This window comes from Cetorhinus maximus, chromosome 6 (genome assembly GCF_964194155.1).
Source record: "Cetorhinus maximus chromosome 6, sCetMax3.hap1.1, whole genome shotgun sequence".
Classification (NCBI taxonomy): domain Eukaryota; kingdom Metazoa; phylum Chordata; class Chondrichthyes; order Lamniformes; family Cetorhinidae; genus Cetorhinus; species Cetorhinus maximus.
Window position 1 is genome coordinate 130,410,307 of NC_135884.1, and position 19,831 is coordinate 130,430,137.

General features: G+C 39.8%; 1 protein-coding gene across 4 annotated transcripts in view; it reads left to right on the forward strand.

Annotated features, from left to right (window-relative positions):
• The window catches only part of dhx38 (DEAH (Asp-Glu-Ala-His) box polypeptide 38), a 139,710-nt gene that overhangs the window by 29,983 nt on the left and 89,896 nt on the right, over window positions 1–19,831 (forward strand). For all 4 annotated transcript variants that reach the window (XM_078544533.1, XM_078544532.1, XM_078544535.1 and 1 more), the window contains exons 11-13: window positions 5,278–5,390; window positions 11,258–11,395; window positions 17,074–17,260. In XM_078544533.1, coding sequence (XP_078400659.1) covers window positions 5,278–5,390; window positions 11,258–11,395; window positions 17,074–17,260 — 438 coding nt within the window. The remainder of the gene's footprint in view (window positions 1–5,277; window positions 5,391–11,257; window positions 11,396–17,073; window positions 17,261–19,831) is intronic.

A 19,831-nucleotide genomic window follows, 5' to 3' on the forward strand; every position in this document is an offset into this window, starting at 1 on the left:
AAGTAAGCCCAAATGGAGTATGCAAATTGTATGTGGGATCCCAATGGTAAGAGATATAAATAAGACTGAAACGATCTAAAGGTGCTGCATGATCCTAAGAACATAAGGACAAAAGAGCATAAGAAATAGGAGCAGGGGTAGGCATTTAGCCCTTCAAGCCTGCTCCGCCATTCAGTGAGATCATTTCTGATCATCTACTTCAACACCATTTTCCTGCACTATCTCCATTGCCCTTGATGTTTTCAATTTGTAGAAATCTAGCGATCTCAGTCTCGAACATACTCAGCAACTGAGCCTCCACAGCCCTCTGGGGCAGAGAATTCCTAAGATTCACCATCAAGTGAAGAAATTCTTCCTACCCCAGTCCTCAGCAGCCTACCTCTAATTCTGAGACTATGTCCCCTGATTCTAGACCCCCTAGCCAGGGGAAACATGCTTCCTGCATCTACCCTTTTGAGCCTCGTAAGAATTTTATATGTTAGGATGAGTTCACCTCTCGGTCTTCTAAACTCCAAAACATGAAGGGCCAGTCTATTTAATCTTTCCTCATTGACAATCCTTCCAGCCCAGGAATTAGTTTGGTGAACCTTTGTTGCACTCCCTCTTTGGCAAGTATATCTTTCCTTAGGTAAGGAGATCAAAGCTGCACACAATATTCGAGGTGTGGTCTTGCCAATGCTCTATATAATTGCAGTAAGACGTATTTACTACTATCCTCAAATCCTCTTGTAATAAAGGCCAACATACCATTTCCCTTCTTAATTGCTTGATGTACTTCATGATCGCTTTCAGTGACTTCTGAACAAGGACATCCAAATGCCTTTGAAGTTCAACACTTCCAGCCACGCACCATTTAAGAAACACTCTATTTCTGTTTTTCCTACTAAAGTGGATAATGTCACATTTCTCCACATTGTATTCCATTTGCCAAATTTTTGCCCATTCACTTAGCCTCTCCAAATCCCATTGAAATGTCTTTGCATTCTCCTCACAACTCACATTTCCACCTAGTTTTGTGTCATCTGCTAACTTGGAAATATTACATTTAATTCTCATATCCAAATCATTGATATAGATTGTGAATAGCTGGGGCCCAAGCACCGATGCTTACAGCACTCCACTTGTCACAGCCTGCCAACCTGAAAATGACCCGTTTGTTCTTACTGTCTGTTTTATGTCCGTTAACCATTTCTCAGTCCATGCCAGTATATCCCTCAATACCATGTGCTTTAGTTTTGTTTACCAACGTCTTTCGTGGGACCTTATCAAAAGCTCTCTGAAAACCTAAATATACCACATCCACTAGTTACCCTTTTGAGTTACATCCTCAAAAAACTCCAACAGGTTTGTTAAACATGAGTTCCCTTTAATAAACCCACAATGACTCTGCCCAATTCTACCATTATTTTCTAAGTGTCTTGTTACCACATCCTTTATTATAGATTCTAACATTTTCCCTACAACTGATGTTAGGCTAATTCTGCACGAATCAGTATGGGAAATACACCAGTGTCACATCCTTGGTCAAGGATTTGGAAAGGGAATCACGACAGCAAAGGAGGGAGAAAAATAGACTGACCATGTTCTATAAATTATGGAATGGACTAGTGGGAATTGACAGAAACAAATATCTGGTGCCTTCTGGCAATGACAGAACATGAGGTAGCCATCCACAGAAATTACAAAGACCATTTGTTTCCAAGACAGTATATCAACAATCTTTCTTCCCAAGAACAATCCCACAGTGGAACAAGTTGCCAAAGAAAATAGTCACTTGAAATCTTCAAGGCCCATCTTTAGATTATTCCATTTGTAAGTTTTCATTATCAGGACTACCATTTCTGCAGGTCATGCCTGGTTTAGCTAGCGCTACCCATATAAATGTTGGTGAAATATGGATATTAATCTGTGATGCTGACACAACTAAAGCAGAAGTATTGAATTTTAAAAATCTAAGTTATTTAAGATTATGGTCCAAGCATCATAGTTTTCTTAGTTTTAAGTGCATTTTCATCCATGCTTATCAATTCTCACTGAAGACGTGCTATTTCTTTAATAAACCAAAGTTGATTATACTGAGATAAAAGCAAAATACTGCAGATGTTGGAAATCTGAAACAAAAACAGAAAATGCTGGAAAAACTCAGCAGGTCTAACAGCATTTGTGGAGAGAAAAACAGAGTTCACATTTCGAGTCCGTATGACTCTGAAGAAGACTAATGCATCACATCATGTCAATCGCTAGCACCTCGAGACAATAGTTTTAGATATACCTCCTTAAAGGCACATCATATCACAGCACCAAGCAAGGTGAAATATTTAGACATTTGTTAAAGTTAGTTGTATGCTTAATTATTTCATTGCATAGAGAAATGAAAATCTAAAATTGTTTTTCTTGCCACACTACGTAAATTTTAATGATGACACTGTAGAATTATAGGGCTTTTTTTATTCATGCAAGGGATATAAGTGTCACTGTCAAGGCTGGCATTTGTTGCCCATTCTTAATTGCCCTTGAGAAGGTGGTGGTGAGCCAGCTTCTTGAATCGCTGCAGACCATGTGGTGTTGTAGGTACTTTTAGGCGCTGTTAGGAAGAAAGTTTCACTTTTTTGACCCAGTAATAGTGAAGAACAACAGTATAGTTCCAAGTCAGGTTGATATCTGGCTTGGAGGGAAACTTGCAAGTGATGGTGTTCCTGTGAGTCTACTGCCTGTGTTCTAGATAGTAGAGATCGCTTGTTTGGAAGGTCCTGTTGAAGGAGGCTTGGTGGGATCCTGCAGTGCATCTTGTAGATGGGACACACTGCTGCCACTGGTGGTGGATGGAATGAATGTTTGAGGTGGTCGATAGGGTGCCAATCAAGCGGGCTGCTTTGTCCTGGATGACCTCAAGTTTTTTGAGTGTTGTTGGAGCTATACTCATCCAGGCAAATGGACCATATTCCATCACACTCCTGACTTGTCCCTTTCAGATGTGGACAGGCTTTGGGGAGTCAGGACATGGATGAGATACCGCCACAGGCTGAGTAGCTCTGGTGGAACCCAAACTGAGCATCAGTATAACTGAGTAAGTGCCGCTTGTTAGCACTGTTAAGGACACTATCCATTACTTTGCTTTGAGAGTAGGCCTATGCGGTGGTAATTGACCGGATTGGATTTGTCCTACTTTTTTGTGGACAGGACATACCTGGGCAATTTAGCATATTGTTAAGTAGATGCCAGTATTGTAAGTTATAGTTTTAGTAAAATAGTATTACTTTTTATTTTGGGAATTATCTTAGGTGTTCCTTTAGTATTCTTATTTGCAGTCAGTCACATTGCATTGAATGTTGATAGTTTGTGGATTCAGACACAGTGTCTCAAAACTGGCAACTTCCGTGCCGAATTTCCGATCTTGTCGGTTTTCAGAGAAAAAAAGTCAGAACTCTAATTCAATTAATAAGAGACACATGAAAACAAATGAATAAGTTTTTATTAAAGTTCAAAAAAAAAGAATGCATAATAGTGAAGAAATAACACTATCAAAACTTGTACTTTTTTCACTCTGCACGCTGTATCACTATCACTATTAAGACTTGTCTGTTTTATTAGCCTTTTGGGCCGGGTTGGATGGTACGGGTTGGGCGGATCAGGCTAAACCAGGTCAGGTGGGGTCGAAGGTTGCTTGAACCACTTGGACCACAGGAAAAGACCAGTGCGCAAAACCCATAACTAGTCCGGCGCGCCAATGCAGCACCTAGCCAAGTTATCCCAGTAAGTTATTTTGGTCATTTAATAACAATTACAATTGATGCATGGCAGCTTCTAAAAATGTCTGGTTTTAGGACAACTCCGGTTTTCGGATTGCAGGATATGAGATATTGTACCTGTATGTCACAGAGCTCATTTAAACCTAGGCTGACTTTATCAGAATTACTTCAATGAACATTTGTCTAAGTTTGAAAGGCTATTAGTAAAGCTCATACTGTGAAAAATCATTGTAGTTCTGGGAAAAGAGTAAGAAATTGCATGAAATAAAACAACTAAAGAATACAAAAATGTTAAAAGGTACAAAAAGTGAATATTAGAAACAACTTGAAAGGTTTATCAAAATTTTTGATTTTTTTTAATTAATAAGAGGAAGGGCAAGTAAAGGGCTCTGCAGCCCATTAAAGAAAAACGCAGATGAAACTATAATGGACAATAAAGAATTGGGAGACTTGTTAAATGAGTTCTTTAAATCTGTTTTCACATTGGAGGAAGAGGGCAAAATACTAGCAGTACCAGAACCAATACAAAAGACATGTGAAGGAGCACAGTACCTTTGATATACTGTAAGTAAAAATATATTGGAAAATAATAGTATCTCAGACAAATCTCCAGGACCTGAGGGTTTCCACTCCAGTGTATTAAAAGAAATAGTTGATGAAATTACAGATGCCTGAGTCACAATTTTCCAAAGCTCTCTGAATTCAGACAGCTTTTGGATTAGAAAATTGCAAATGACATTCCATGATTTAAGGGGAGAGAAAAGGAGGAACAACCAGGTAACTCCAGGCATGTCTGTTTAACAGTAGTTGTGGGGGGAGATTTGGAATTTGTCAACAGGGACAGTCACTAAGCATTTGGGCAAATATGGTCATGTCAACCTGTTGAATTTTTTGAGGCGGTCACAGCATGGTGGAGAGGGATATACCTCTGGATGTTGTCTATATAGCCTTCCAGAGTGCATTTGATTGGCTTGGGCTAGGGATAAAGTGAGCATTCTCTCATTAGTGGAATGTAACAAGTTGTGTTCTGTGAGGAAATGTACTGGAGCCTCAGCCTTTCACCATATATATAAATGATTGGTACAGAGCAATTTTTTTTCAATTGATGAGTTATTGATGGTTTCGGTAAAATTGGAATTGTACTGGTTTCTGACCATTGGTTTGATAATACAGACCTATGGAGTTGTAAGCATTCCTCTCATACACACTATAATTGTTTCTGATAGTTTGTCAGTAGCATTCCACATTTTTTCAAGTAAAACCAATAAAAATATCAGCAGTTGAATGCAATAATACTATTATCACAGGAGTACAAATGTTTTCCACATGCTGACAATATATATGTATTTTGTGTATTTGTTTTTTGACTTATTAAACTATACATCTGGTCAATTGAGCAACTAAAAATATTGAGCAGGATCTGCTTTGCCCATTCCACATATCTGCTGAAGTTGAAAGTACCAGTGATCATGTCGTCAGTACTAAGAATACGTATTTACATTTTTAATTGCAAATGTTTCTGTGACAGGCTCAGCATAAACACTGGGAACTGGCTGGGACCAAACTGGGAGATATTATGGGGATAAAACAGGTGGAAGAGAAGGATAAAGAGATAGGAGAAGATGGGAAAGTGGATTACAGGTATGTGCATTTCTCTGTCATTTATCCAGCAACAGTGACAACCACCATTTATATAGGATTTTAAAGTTAGTAAAACATTCTAAGGCACTTTAGAGGTGAAAAATGGGTGCTGAAGGCCAGCAGGAGACTTGTTGGCGTTTTTGAAGGTGGCGAAGAGGGGTAGTAAGCTGGGGGTGGTTATTTAAGGGGAGAATTCCTAGAATGTTGAACCAAGGCAATGGAAGGCTTTGTCTCTTAAGGTGGAGCAGAGAATGTTCGTGCAAAAGAAGGCCAAAGTCAAGATTTAGGGCCCATAATGACAGGGCTGTAAAGAGTCAGAGTTAGAATCGTTACAGGACAGTGAGAGGCTGTTTGGCTCATTGTGTCCATGCCGGCTCTCTGCAAGAGCAACTTGACTAGTCCCACTTCCCTGCCCTCCTTTCCCAACAGTCCTACATTTTTTTTCCTCTTCAGGTGCTTACCCAATTTTCTTTTGAAAGCCACAATTGATTCTGCCTGCCCCACATTCCCAGGCAGTGCATTCCAAAATCCTAACACTGCTGCTTAAAGTTTTCCCTCATGTAGCCATTTGTTCTTTTGCCAGTCACCTGGAATCGGTGTACATTGGTTCTCTGCTTCCGCCAGTGGGAATAGTTTCCCTCCGTCCACTCTGTCTCAACCACTCAATTTTGAACACCTCTTCAAATCTTCTCTCAACCTTCCCTAGGGAAAACAACCCCAGCTTCTCTAATTTATCCACATAACTGAAGTCATTCATTCCTGGAACCATTCTTGTAAATCTTTCCTGCAACCTGTCTAAAGCTTGGCATCCTTCCTGAAGTGTGGTGTCCAGAAATGGACACAATACTCCACTTGAGGCAGAACCAGTGTTTTATAACTCCCTTGACTTTGCACTCTATGCCTCAATTTATGAAGCCTTGAATCACTTTTTACCTTTTTGACCACTTTCTCAGCCTGTCCTGCCACCTTCAATGATCTGTGCATACATATCCTCAGCATCTCTCTGTCCCTGTACCCCCTTTAAATTGTATCCTTTATTTTCTTTTCCCTCTTCTCATTCTTCCTACCAAATTGTACCACTTCATAATTCTTTACATTACATTTCGTCTGTCATGTGTCCGCCCATTCCACCAGCCTGTTTATGTCCTCTTGAAATCTACCACTATCCTCCTCCTCAGTTCACATTACTTCCAAGTTTTGTGTCATGTGCAAATTTTGAAATCGTACCCTGTACACCCAAGTTCAGGTCATTAATATATTTCAAGAAAAATGGGGATCCTACTGCAGTCCCCGGGGAACTCCACTGTATATCTTCCTCAAGTCCAAAAAACAACCATTCATGACTACTGTTTCCCTGTCACCTAGCCAACTTCATATCCATACTGCCACTGTCCTTTTACATGGGCTTCAACTTTGTTGGCAAGCTTTTTATGTGGCACTTTATCAAATGCCTTTTGGAAGTCCGCGTGTACCACATCAACTGCATTACCGTTATCAACTCTGTTTGAAGGAGAAACATCAAAGAAGTTCAGCTAAGTTAGTTAAATCTGGTTTGCTTTTAATAAATCCATGCCGCCTTTCCTTGATTAATGCATACCTATCCAGGTGACTGCTAATTTTTATAATGTTAATTTTTATCATAAGAAATAGGAGAAGGAGTAGGCCATTCGGCACCATGAGCCTGCTCCGTCATTCAATAAGATCATGGTTAATGTGATTGTGACCTTAACTCCACTTTCCTTCCTGCCCACCATAACCCTTGACTCCCTTGTAGATCATAAAATCTGTCTAACTCAGGCCTGAATATGTTCAATAACCCAGCCTCCACTGCTCTCTGGGGAAGAGAATTTCAGAGACGAACAGCTCTTTGAGAGAAAAAATTTTTGTCTTGGATCATTGTTTCTAAAAACTTTCCTACCACCGAGGTTAAACTAATTAGGATGTAGTTGCTAGGTTTATCCTTACAGCCTTTTTGAACAAGGGCGTAACATTTGCAATTTTGCAGTCTTCTAGCACCACCTGCGTATCAAGGGACGATTAAAAGATTATGGCCAGCCCCTCTGTAATTTCCACCTTAACTTCTCTTGGCATCATCCAGTGCATTCCATTCAGTTCTAGTGACTTATCAACTTTAAGTACTGTAAGCCTTTCTATTACCACCTCATTTATACGAACATAGGAACAAAGGAGCAGGAGGAGGTCATTCAGCCCATTGAACCTGCTCCGCCATTCAATGTGATCATCGTTGATCATCCACTTCAATGCCTTTTCCCATAGTATCCCCATATTGCTTTCTGTAATTGGCATTTAGAAATCTGTCAATCTCTGCTCTTAACATACTCAATGAATGAGCTTTCACAACCCTCTGGGGTAGAGAATTCCAAAGATTCACAACCCTCAGAGTAAAAAAAATTCGACTTATCTCTGTCCTAAGTGGTTTGCCCGTTATTTTGAAATTGTGTCCCTTGGTTCTAGGTTCCCCAACCAGGGGAAACATCTTACCAGTATCTACCCTGTCTATCCCTTTAAGAATTTTGTAGGTTCAATGAGATCACCTCTCATTCTTTGAAACTCTAGAGAATACAGGCCCAGTTTCCCCAATCACTCTTCATAGGACAGTCCTGCCACCCTGGGAACAAGTTTGTGAACATTTGTTGCACTCCCTCTATGGCAGTAATATCCTTCCTAAGGTAAGGGGACCATAACTAACACAGTACTCCAGGTGCGGTCTAACCAAGGTTCTATACAATTGAAGCAAGACTTGGCCACTCCTGTACTCAAACCCTCTTGTGATAAAGGCGACTGTGCCATTAGCCTCCCTAATTGCCTGCTGCACCTGCATGTTAGCCTTCAGTGATTTATTGACGAGGATACCCAGGTCCTTTCGTGCATCTACATTTTCTAATCTCTTAGCATTTAAGAAACACCTCTGTGCACCTGTTCCTCCTACCAAAGTGGATAGCCTCACAATTTTCCACATTATATTCCAACTGCCATGTTCTGGCCCATTCACTAATTCTGTCCAAAGCCTCTTGAAGCCGCTTTGTATCTTCCTCGCAACATACACTTCCACTTGCCTTTGTGTCATCCGCAAACTTGGAAATATTACATTTGGTCCCCACATCCAAATAAGACCATAAGGTGTAGGAGCAGAAGTAGGCTATTCGGCCACGTTAATATATATTGTGAACAGCTGGGGCCCTGAGTACTGATCCCTGTGGTATCCCACTAGTCACAGCCTGCCAACGTAAGAATGACCCATTTATTGTTGTTGTTATCAATATTTAACCCATCTAGTATCTCAGCTACCTCCTTTTTCATAATGACTTTGGCAGCATCTCCTTCCTTGGTTAAGACAGATTCAAAGGACTCATTTAGTACCTCAACCATGCCCTCCACCTCCATGTATAGATCCCCGTTTTGGTCCCTAATCGGCCCAACGCCCTCTTACTACCTTTTTGCTGTTTATGTATGTTATGATGTGGCAGATGATGTGTGCCAGGTGGACCAAATCCATGAGGAAAACTTGGTCGAGCTATCACAACGGTTTTGCAATTTGTATTTATTATGAGATGTGTGCACTGGATTCAGAAAAAATGAGTTCACCAACACCTTTAATTTTAAAAATTAAATTAAAATATTAACAAAAAGGAAAGATTTCAAGCACATACATACAACTACAATTATTTACTACAATAACAAACCCTAAAATTCCTAACTGACCTGACTCCCAGTTACAAACTCCTTTAAGGCAACAGTCCAAAATAGATTTTAGATTTTAAAACAAACTCAGCAAGTTAACACAATACTCACTCGACAGTGGCTTCCCAAACTTCAGTTACTTTACATAGAGACTTATGCACAAATGGTTGGAGGCTTCTTGAAGACTGTTTCACACATTCCTGTTAGATCTTACATGGCCTTTCCCACATAGCCTTTCATTCTCCTTTACATATGTTTCTCTCTTTTTCATATGTAAATTCTATTGTTCCATACGTCTTTGAAACTGTATCTTCCTCATAATATAAAAATGTTCATGTTGCCAATATTGTCAGTGACCTTTGGGGAATATAACCACACTCCTTAGCCTTGCTTATCTGGCTAGTTGTAAACAGACTAATATCCCTTTGAAATCCAACAATCCTTTCATTTACCTAAATAGCAAATTCCCATCACATCTTATGTGCTAAGCCAGCATCCATGTTTACTTATTAGCATGTCAAGCACATTCCTACACCTAGCTTCTTTTGATGATTGCAGTCTTGCAGTCTACTTGACTCCAAATGTAATTAAATCACACAGACAGACCCAACTATAATCACACCCATAAACCTACTTCACAATAAACCAGAAAAATATTATGAAAATTATTCTACTTTCGTCACATGTAGCTTTAGAAAACTTTTTGAATCCCCTTTATTTTAGCTGCCGGTCTTTTCTCATCCTCTCTTTTTGCCTTTATTACCTGTTCACTTCTCCCCTGAAGTTTCTATATTTAGCCTGGTTCTCGGTTGCATTATCATCCTGACATCTGTCATATGCCCCCTCTTTTCTGCTTCTTAATCTCCCCCTTGCACCATCTCTCCAGCCACATATTCATCTGCTCTATCTTCCTATTTCTACATTCACTAATTCAGGTGCTGATTGCTTGGTCTCTCTTTTATAATGGCGCTGGTTGGCTGTCAGTTTCTTCCTTATGTGACTGTTATTCATGTGAGGCCTGACAGGGTGTCTTAGCAGGCTACTTGACAATGGAAGGCATCAAAGACTTAATGTAACCTCATGTCCAAACATGAGCACCTCCAGCAGGGCTTGTTGAAGATATTGGGAATCAAACCTATGGCTTTCTTCACTCCACCTTCCCCACCTCCCCTTCTGAACCACCCCAACTTGAGGCTCAGCTCTATGTGTTCCAGCTGAGAGAATCTACAGAACTGCCTGTTTTATTATATGTCAGTAGATTGCTAGCCACTGATTGTCATTTAACCTAGCTTTATGTTTGCAATTGAAGTGATTACTGTTGTCAGAGCTTGGAGAGCCAAGTTGGAACAACTTGGTCCTAACAGACTGTAAAAGCTGGTGGAAGGATGATGGTGAATGAGAGACTGGGTAAAAAATTAGAACAAAATATAGGAAATAGCCTGTATTTCAATTTAGGGTTTTAGTAGAGGATGAGAAAAATGGGGAGGAGATGTTCAGAAGAATATCACTCTTGTCCATGAAATAAAAAAAACTTAAGTTTGTTTAATTTGTAGAAGACTAATTTACAGAAGGGAAAGCAGTAGGGATAGAGGATGTAATCATTGATTTTTAGAACATTTTAGATAATTACACAATTGGTCAAACAGTGAATAAAAATTGATACTGAACATTGTAAAGTATTAAATATTGGTTGGGAAATAGGTCATACAATTGCTTACCTTTCCTTAATGCTTTCACCTTTGCAGCCTGACTATCTAATTTGTTCGGAACTACATTGAGACTGCTCGCACAGATTTGTTTCTCACACTTTCGACTGTCAGTGTTAAGAACCAACCTGATCACTGTTTGAATCAGATCTCAGAAATAAAATAATGGTATTCTAATACACTCTGCCCACCAGTTGCCTATTTTCTCCTTTGTTCCTTTGTGCATACAAGCTAAATAAAACATTTACGAAAACTAGTACATGCCAGACATACATGGCCTCCACCATCCATCAGTAAATAACATCTTAACTGGCTCTATATTGTGTCTATTATATTTAGAGGCAATGTACAGGATTGAGGAGTCATGGTTTTGTTACAGATTACTATACAGAGTAAACTGATACCAAAAATGCAATATTAATGTCTTTGAAATATATTTCTAATGTTATTAATATGTAGAATTGATCAGAAGTTTGCTGACCATATGAAGGACAAAAATGTGGCAAGCAGTGAATTTGCAAAGAAGAAATCCATTCTTGAACAGAGACAGTACCTACCTATATTTGCCATTAGAGAACAGTTACTCAATATAATACGGTAAGTAATGATTTCATATTTAAATAGCGCATTGTTGATAGTTATGGGATCTGAGGTACCAAATGGCTTGCCTCAAGTATACTGTGGTAATTAATAAAAGTGTCAGAGGTGTGATGAGAATTTTTTTTATGCAATGAGCTGTTATGATCTGGAATGTGCGCAACTTGAACAAGTGGGGAAGCAGATTCAATAATAACATTCAAATGAGAATTGGATAAATATTTGAAGGGAAAAATTTGCAAGGCTGCGGGGAACTGGCAGGAGAATGGAAATAATTAGAGAACTATTTTAAAGACCTGGCACCAACATGATGGGCTGGTTGGCCTCCCTCTGTGCTGTGTCATTCTATGATATTAGGTGACTGCCTCATAATGAAACTAGCCAGTGCAGAATGATCAGTCTTGGTTCAAATGTTCAGTGGTCATTACTTCAAAATTGAATCCTATTTTCCTACTTAAATGATAAAAGCTAACATTATTACAATGTAAAGAATAATCAATAGTGATATTATATTGGCACACTTCATCAGTCTGTTTAACCCTTTTCTTGCAGTTACACAGCCAGCAGGGTGGAATGCATCTGTGGTGTAGACTTGCGCATTTCTTTTACCAGACTCCTGGGCCACTGGAGTTTGCCAGATTTTCTTTAAATATTCTTTCTTGGGATGTTTATGTGTCTGGCAAAGTTAGCATTTATTGTCCATCCTTAATTGCCATTGAGAAGGTGGTGAACCGCCTTTTTGAACTGCTGCAGTTCAGAGAGTGACGGTACATTGCAGTGTTGTTAGGTAGAGTGTTCCAGGATTTTGACCTTGTGATGATGAAGAAATGGTGATATATTGTCACATCGAGATGCTTTATGACTTGAGGTAGGGTGAGGCGGTGGCAGATGTTGGTGGTGGGTGGAGCTGGTGACATTCCATGCACCTGTTGCCCTTGTCCTTCTCGGTGATGGAGAATGGAGATTTGGGATGTGTTCTTGAAAAAACCTTTGCGAGATGTTGCAGTGTGTCTTGTAGATAGTTCACATTGCAGCCATGTTGTATTGGTGGAGTGAATGTTTAATGTGATGGATAAAGTTGAGTCAGGTGGGCTACTTTGCCCTGGAAGATGTTGAGCTTCTCAAGTGTTAGAGCTGCACTCATTCAGGCAGTTCGGGAGTATTTCATTACATTCCTGATTTCCACTTTGTAGGTGCTGGCAGGCTTTGGGGAGTCAAAAGGTAAGACAGTCACCATAGGATATACATTTTCTAATCTGCTGTTGTAGCCGTTTTATTTATGTGGCTTGTCCAGTTAAGTTTCTGGTCAGTGGTGACCTCAGGATTTTGAGAGTTGGTAATTCGATGATGGTGATGCCATTGAATGCCATGCGGAGTCAGTTAGACATTCTCTTATTGGAGATGGTCTTGGAGGTAGCTGGGCACTTGTGGTGCGAAAGTTACTTGTCATTTATCAGCCCTACCCTGGATGTTGTCAAGGTCTTCCTGCATGTGGACACTGACTGCTTTACCATCTGAGCTGTTGCAAATTGATTATATAGGATTCAGTTTTATCATCAGTGAATATCCTACTTCTGACCTGACGATGGAGGGAAGGTCATTGATGAAACAACTTAATGTGCTTGGGCCTAGGCCACAGCCCTGAGAATCTCTTGCATTGTTGTGCTGGGGTTGAGATGATCGGCCTCCAAAAAGCACAACCATCTTCATTAGTGCTAGTTATGACTCCAACCGGTGGAAAGCTTTCCCCCTGCTTTCCACTGACTTCAATTTTACTAGATGCCACACTGAATCAAATGCTCCCGTGATGTCAAGAGCAAACACTTTCACCGCCTCTTGAATTCACAAGAGCACAAGACGAGAACACAAGAATTAGGAGCAGGCGTAGGCCTTTCGAACCTGCTCTGCCGTCTGAGAAGGTCATGGCTGATCTGATTGTGGTCTCAACTCCACTTTCCTGTCTGCCCCTCATAATCCTTGACTTCCTTTTTGATCAAAAATCTATCTAACTCAGCCTTGAATATATTCAATGACCCGGTCTCCACTGCTTTTGAGGGAAGAGAATTTCACAGACTAACGACCCTCAGAGAAGAAACTTCTCTTTATCTCAGATTTAAATGAGAGACCCCTAATCTTTAATCTGTGTCCCCTAGTACTAGACTCTCTCAATGGGAAACATCCTCCCAGATCCATCTGGTCAAATCCCCTTGGAATTTTATATGTTTCAATAAGATCACCTCTCATTCTTCTAAACTCCAATGGGTATAAGCCCAACCTGTTCAACCTTTCCTCATAAGATAACCCCATTCATCTTAGAAATCAGTTAAATGAACCTTCTTTGAACTGCTTCGAATGCAGTTATATGCTTTCTTAACTAAGGAGACCAAAACTAGAAAGTGCTCCAGATGTGGCGATACTTCTCTATTTTTATATGGATTCCCCTTGCAAAAAGTGCCAACGTTCCATTTGCCTTCCTAATCACTTGCTGCACCTGCATGCCAATTTTTTGTGACTCTTGTACCAGGACACCCTAATCCATCTGTACCATTGAGTTCTGCAGTCTCTCTCCATTCAACTAAGATACTGCTTTTCTATTCTTCCTGCCAAAGTGGACAAGTTCACGTTTTCCAGCATTATCCTCTATCTGCCAAATTTTTGCCCACTCACTTAACCTATCTAAATACCTCTCTTTATGTTCTCTTGACAGTTTAATTTCCTACCTATCTTTGTGTCGTCAGCAAATTTAGCTACCATACATTTGGTCCCTTCATCCAAGTCATTGATATATTGTTAATAGTTGATCTTGTTCATGTTTGAACCATTGCTAGAATGAGATCCATAACCACGTGCTCCTGGGGGAACCCAAACTGAGCATTGGTGACTAAATGCTGCTTCATAGCACTGTTGATGACAATTCCCATTATCTTGTTGCTGATTGAGAGTGGGCTCATGAGCCATATTGGATTTGTCCTGCTTTTTGTGGGCAGGGCATACCTGCGCAATTTTCTACTTTGTTGAATAGCTCTCCTGGAATGGCTTGGCTAGAGACGTGGCTAGTTCTGGAGCACAAGTCTACAGTTATACAGCTGCGATGTTTTTGGGCCTGTGGCCTTGGCTCTATCCAGTGTGCACAGCCATTTCTTGATATGTGAGTGAATCAAATTGACTGAAGACTGGCATCTGTGATGCCAGGAGGAGGCTGAAATGGACCATCTACTCGGCACTTATGGCTGAAGATGGCTGTGAATGCTTCACCTTTGTCTTTTGCATTCAAGTGCTGGGGCCTTCCATCATTTAGGGTGGAGATATTCATTGAGCCTTTTTCTCTTGGTAGTTGTTTAATTGTCCACCACCATTCATGACTGACAGGGCAGTGGAGTTTTGATCTGATTCATTGGTTGTGGAATTGCTTAGTCGTTTGTAGCATGCTGCTGCTGCTGTTCAGCATGCATGTAATCCTATGTTATAGCTTTACCATGTTGGCACTTCAATTTCAGGTGTGCCTTGTGCTGCTGATGGCATGCTCTTCTGCACTCCTCATTGAACCGTGATTGGTTTCCTGGCTTGATAGTAATGATAGAGTAAAGGATATGTTGGGCCATGAGATTGTGTGGAGTACATGCAGAAGGCCCACAGCACCTCGATGCCCAGTTTTGAGCTGCTAGATCTGTTCTGAATCTATCCAATTTAATACAACGGTGATGTTGCACAACATGATGGAGAGTGTCCTTAGTATGAAGACAGGACTTGGTCTCCACGAGGACTGTGCAGCAGTTCCTCCTACCAATACTGTCATGGGCAGACGCATCTGTGACAGATGAATTGCTGAAGACAAGTTCAATGAGTTTTTAAACATGTTGGTTCTCACACCACCTACTGCAAGTCTAATCTGATACTATGCCAGCTACTGAACTACTCTTCATGATGGATATTGAAGTCATAACTGAAGTACGTTCTGTGCCTTTGCTACTCTCAGTACTTTATCCAAGTGGTGTTCAATGTGGGCAAGTACTGATTCATCAGCTAAGGAGGGGACAGTAAGTGATAATCAGCAGTTTTTTTACCTTTGACTCTGGAACCCAAGAAGTTTCATAATATTGTTGAGGGCTGTCAGGGACACTCCCTCCTTCAACTGTACACCACTGCACCATTACTTCTGGTGAGCCTTCCCTGCCAGCTGGGTGATGGTTAAGTATGACTATGACGGGCTCTGCTTGACTAGTCAGTGGGACAGCTCTCCTAATTTTGGCACAGGTTCACAGATATTAGTAAGGGGGAATTTGTAGGGTCAGCTGAGCTATGTGTCTTTGTCTTGTCCAAATCTGATGCCTAGATTGATAGCAGGTAGTCCATCCGGTTTCATTGTACTTTTTTTTGTTGAAGTTTGATACAACTGAGTGGCTCGTTCAATTTGGAAATTTGCTAAGTGTCAATTTGCACGTTCAATGAAGGTTATGTTTTAAAAACAAAAAGCTAAAAGCTACTGCGGATGCTGGAAATCCAAAACAAAAACAGAATTACCTGGAAAAACTCAGCAGGTCTGGCAGCATCGGTGGAGAAGAAATCAGTTAACGTTTCGAGTCTTCATGACCCTTCGGCAGAACCAGTTCTGCCGAAGGGTCATGAAGACTCGAAACGTTAACTGATTTCTTCTCCAAGGTTATGTTTTGCCTCTCCATGGTGCAGATGTTGAAACATTCCTGCCTTTCAGCTGCCTTTTGGATGTGAATTTAAACATTTCGTCAATTTCAATAATACTGTAACCAAATAAAAAAAGTGGAATTGAGCATAGGTGGAGAGACCAATGAAATGACAATTTTTCTCATCTTGAGCTAAATTAGTGAGGAACATTTTCCCTGTTCAATCACTGACAGAAAATATGTGAACCATTATAGTGTACGTAACATAAGTAACATCAGATGAGAAAAAAGAAACAAAAATGAGTAAAATAGAAGTGAATGACTGATGTGCATGTAAAAATAGCAGTGAATTAGTAAAATTAAAAGAAAGGAAGATGATGCAATTATTTTGTACCTTTCATGTCCTTAGGACATCCCAAAGCACTTCACAGTTAATGGATTACATTAGTACATAGTAGAATAATCTCTGCTACCATAATGTATTTGTGATATACAAGGTTGGTTGTGTTTTTAAATACATGCTACTTCTTCCCCTGATTCAATAAAAAAAAAACCCTTTGTGTGAATGCATAATTTAAAAGAAAGTGCTGGAAAATGTAAATTGGCAAGTATAAGGTGAATGCTATGAATTAGTACTTGTACTATCATTATATATTGACAGAAGATATCACATTGGTAGCTCTAATGATTGAATGTTGGGCTCCCAGTTACGGGATCACTGGTTTTTATTCCAACTGAAATTCAGACTTACTTTCTTTCACTGAAAGAAGTTAACCAATCTTTGGTCAAACTGCTAGAAACAATGGCACTTCAAACAAAAGGAAAAATGCAGAGCTGGTCCTGTATCACAAAGTATACTTTCTATTTTCTCAAAATAGGATGATATTGGTTAATGAAGTAAAAATCAATAAAAGACAGACTGTACCTTTGTCCTGGCTGTAACAACATCAGAGGAAAATCATTTGTGTATGTTGGGGTAGGCGAGAAAGATAAGGAGCTTCATATAAATAATTCCTTTTTCTTCTTCATTCTGTACAGTGATAACAATGTCGTCATTGTTGTTGGAGAGACTGGTAGTGGAAAGACCACTCAACTAACGCAGTATCTTAGTGAAGATGGCTATTCAAACTATGGCATGATTGGATGTACTCAGCCCAGACGTGTAGCAGCCATGTCTGTGGCGAAACGTGTTAGTGAAGAAATGAATGTGAATCTTGGAGAAGAGGTAATGAAATAGCGCTGGTCTGGTCTTTAGTGCTACATTAAGTTCAATTAATTATGTTTACCCAGGGGTACATGACACAGTAATTTTTCTTCATCCCTTTTTTTAAGGTATCTGTTGTGAAATCGTATGTTCAATGTATTCTGAAAGAGGTTGAAAAATATCTTTTTTAATTTAATCATTTTTAAAAATGTTAAACTCATGCTTATGCTTGCAGCACCTGAAATTTACAGTGAAGAAGCCCTATAGTTGAATGGCATTGATATTAAAACATACGAACTAGGAGCAGGAGTTGGCCACACAGCCCTTTGAGCCTGCTCCGCCATTCAATAAGATCATGGTTGATCTGACTGTAACCTCCCGCCTAACCCCCTTGTTTATCAAGAAAATATCTACCTCTGTCTCAAAAACATTCAAAGACTTTGCTTCCATTGACTTTTGAGGAAGGGAGTTCCAAAGACTCACGAACCTCTGAGAGAAAAAATTCGTTCTCATCTCTGTCTTAAATGGGTGACCACCTATTTTTAAACAGTGACCCCTAGTTCTAGATTGTCCCAGAAGAGGAAACATCCACATTGACCCTGTCAAGACTGCTCAGGATCTTATATGTTTCAATCAAGTCGCCTCCTCTTCTAAACTCCAGCAGATACAAGCCTAGCCTGTCCAAACTTTCCTCATAGGGTAACCTGCTCATTCCTGGTATTAGAAGTAAACCTTCTCTGAACTGCTCCTCATGCATTTACATCCTTCCTTAAATAAGGGGACCAATACCTTGCACAATATTCCAGATGTGGTCTCACTAGTGTCCTGTACAACTGAAGCATAGCCTCCCTACTTTTATGTTCAATTCTCCTTGCAATAAACGATAACATTCTATTAACTTTCCTAATTACTTGCTCTAACTGCATAGTAACCTTTTGTGATTCATGCACAAGGACACCCAGATCCATCTGAACCTCAGAACCTTGCAATTTCTCACTATTTAAATAATATGCTGCTTTTTTATTATTCCTGCCAAAATGGATAATTTCATATTCGCCCACTTTATACCCCATTTGCCAGATCTTTGTCCAATCACTTAACCTATCTATGTCCCTTTGTAACCTCCTTATGTCCTCTTCATTTCCTATCTATCTTTGAATTATCAGCAAATTTAGCAACCATACCTTTGATCTCTTCATCCAAGTCATTTATATAAGTTGTAAATTGGGCATTGAACAGGAATTTGGGAAAAGTGATTTTAAAAAAAATATAAGTTTTATGTGTTCTGCAGACATCAGAAGCACGAATGGACTTTAGTATTGTTGTGAGTAAATAGTCACGGGTGATGTGCTCCATAGATTGCTGTGCACCAGGTTAAAATATCTTCAAGACATTTCATCCATTTTATGCATTCTGCACCTTGATCTTTGTATTTATTGGACAGTATTTATTATTCTATTACCTGCCATCATCACTCTTTGAAGATCATTAATAGTGAGAAATTGTGAATTTTCTTTCACATTCCCAGCTTGTTTAAAAAAAGTAAACTAGTTGCGCACAATGCCTTTTACAAATTTTTCAGCATTTGTATTTTAGTGCATGCATCTTTATGAGTAATGGCACAGCAGCATTAAAAAGAAAGGATTTGACGATGTTGGCATCTAACTTTGACTAAACATAAAATGTTTGTGATTTTTGGTTTTAAAATAAAGGAGGCAAAATTCCTGTTGAAGCAGGTTTTGTGCTTGAAACTTTTTGTGCTGTGATTATCTGTAAGCGGAAATTTGCTCTAAAAGGTTGGCAAAGTTTGCTATGTCATCTCTGCTGCTTTCAGAAAGAGGATTATAACTAGCAAGAATCTTTCATTTTAAGAAGGACTTTTCCATGAATTGAACATGGCATTAGCCAATCAATTGGCACAGTAGTCATGAGTGTAAATTTTCCGATTGACTATGAGCAGGCCATAAATCAGGTGAATCCAGTTGGAAAATTAGGTGGTTCCCTGTCTACCTTGTGCATCAGGGCATTCCTGGGGTAGGAAACATTGACAGCCAGACAGCCTGAACAGGTGATAGCTTCACTTAAAGAGCACAGTTGGTTGACAGTGTAGCTTTAAAGCCATTTCCGGACTGTTTTTTAATTTTTCCTGCTATCACTTGAATTTAGTGGAATATTTTCGTAAACTACGATTCTGCTTTTTCCCCTCTACCACTTTATAACTGCAGCTGATGAAAATCCACTTGCAGGTAGTAGTACACACCCCCACATCTACAAACTGAGATCTGAGATGCGCATACCTCACTGGCAGATGGGTAATGGATGTGGAGGCTCCTATTCCCAAAGAAACCTGCAACATTTGGCCAGAAGGCATGAATAGAAAATGTGAATGCCCAGCCAGCCATAATGCTAGATGTGTCCCCAGAAGCTGCCCAATCAAAGTATGTCATGCATTTAGTGGTACTGCATGAAGCAAAGTATGTCAGATTAGTCAACAGCTGGCACAGTCAGATTGACTGGATCTGCCAAGATGCCATCATACATAGTTTTTGTCTCACTTACTAGGCAATGGTCTTACGGTTCTTGTCATCAGAT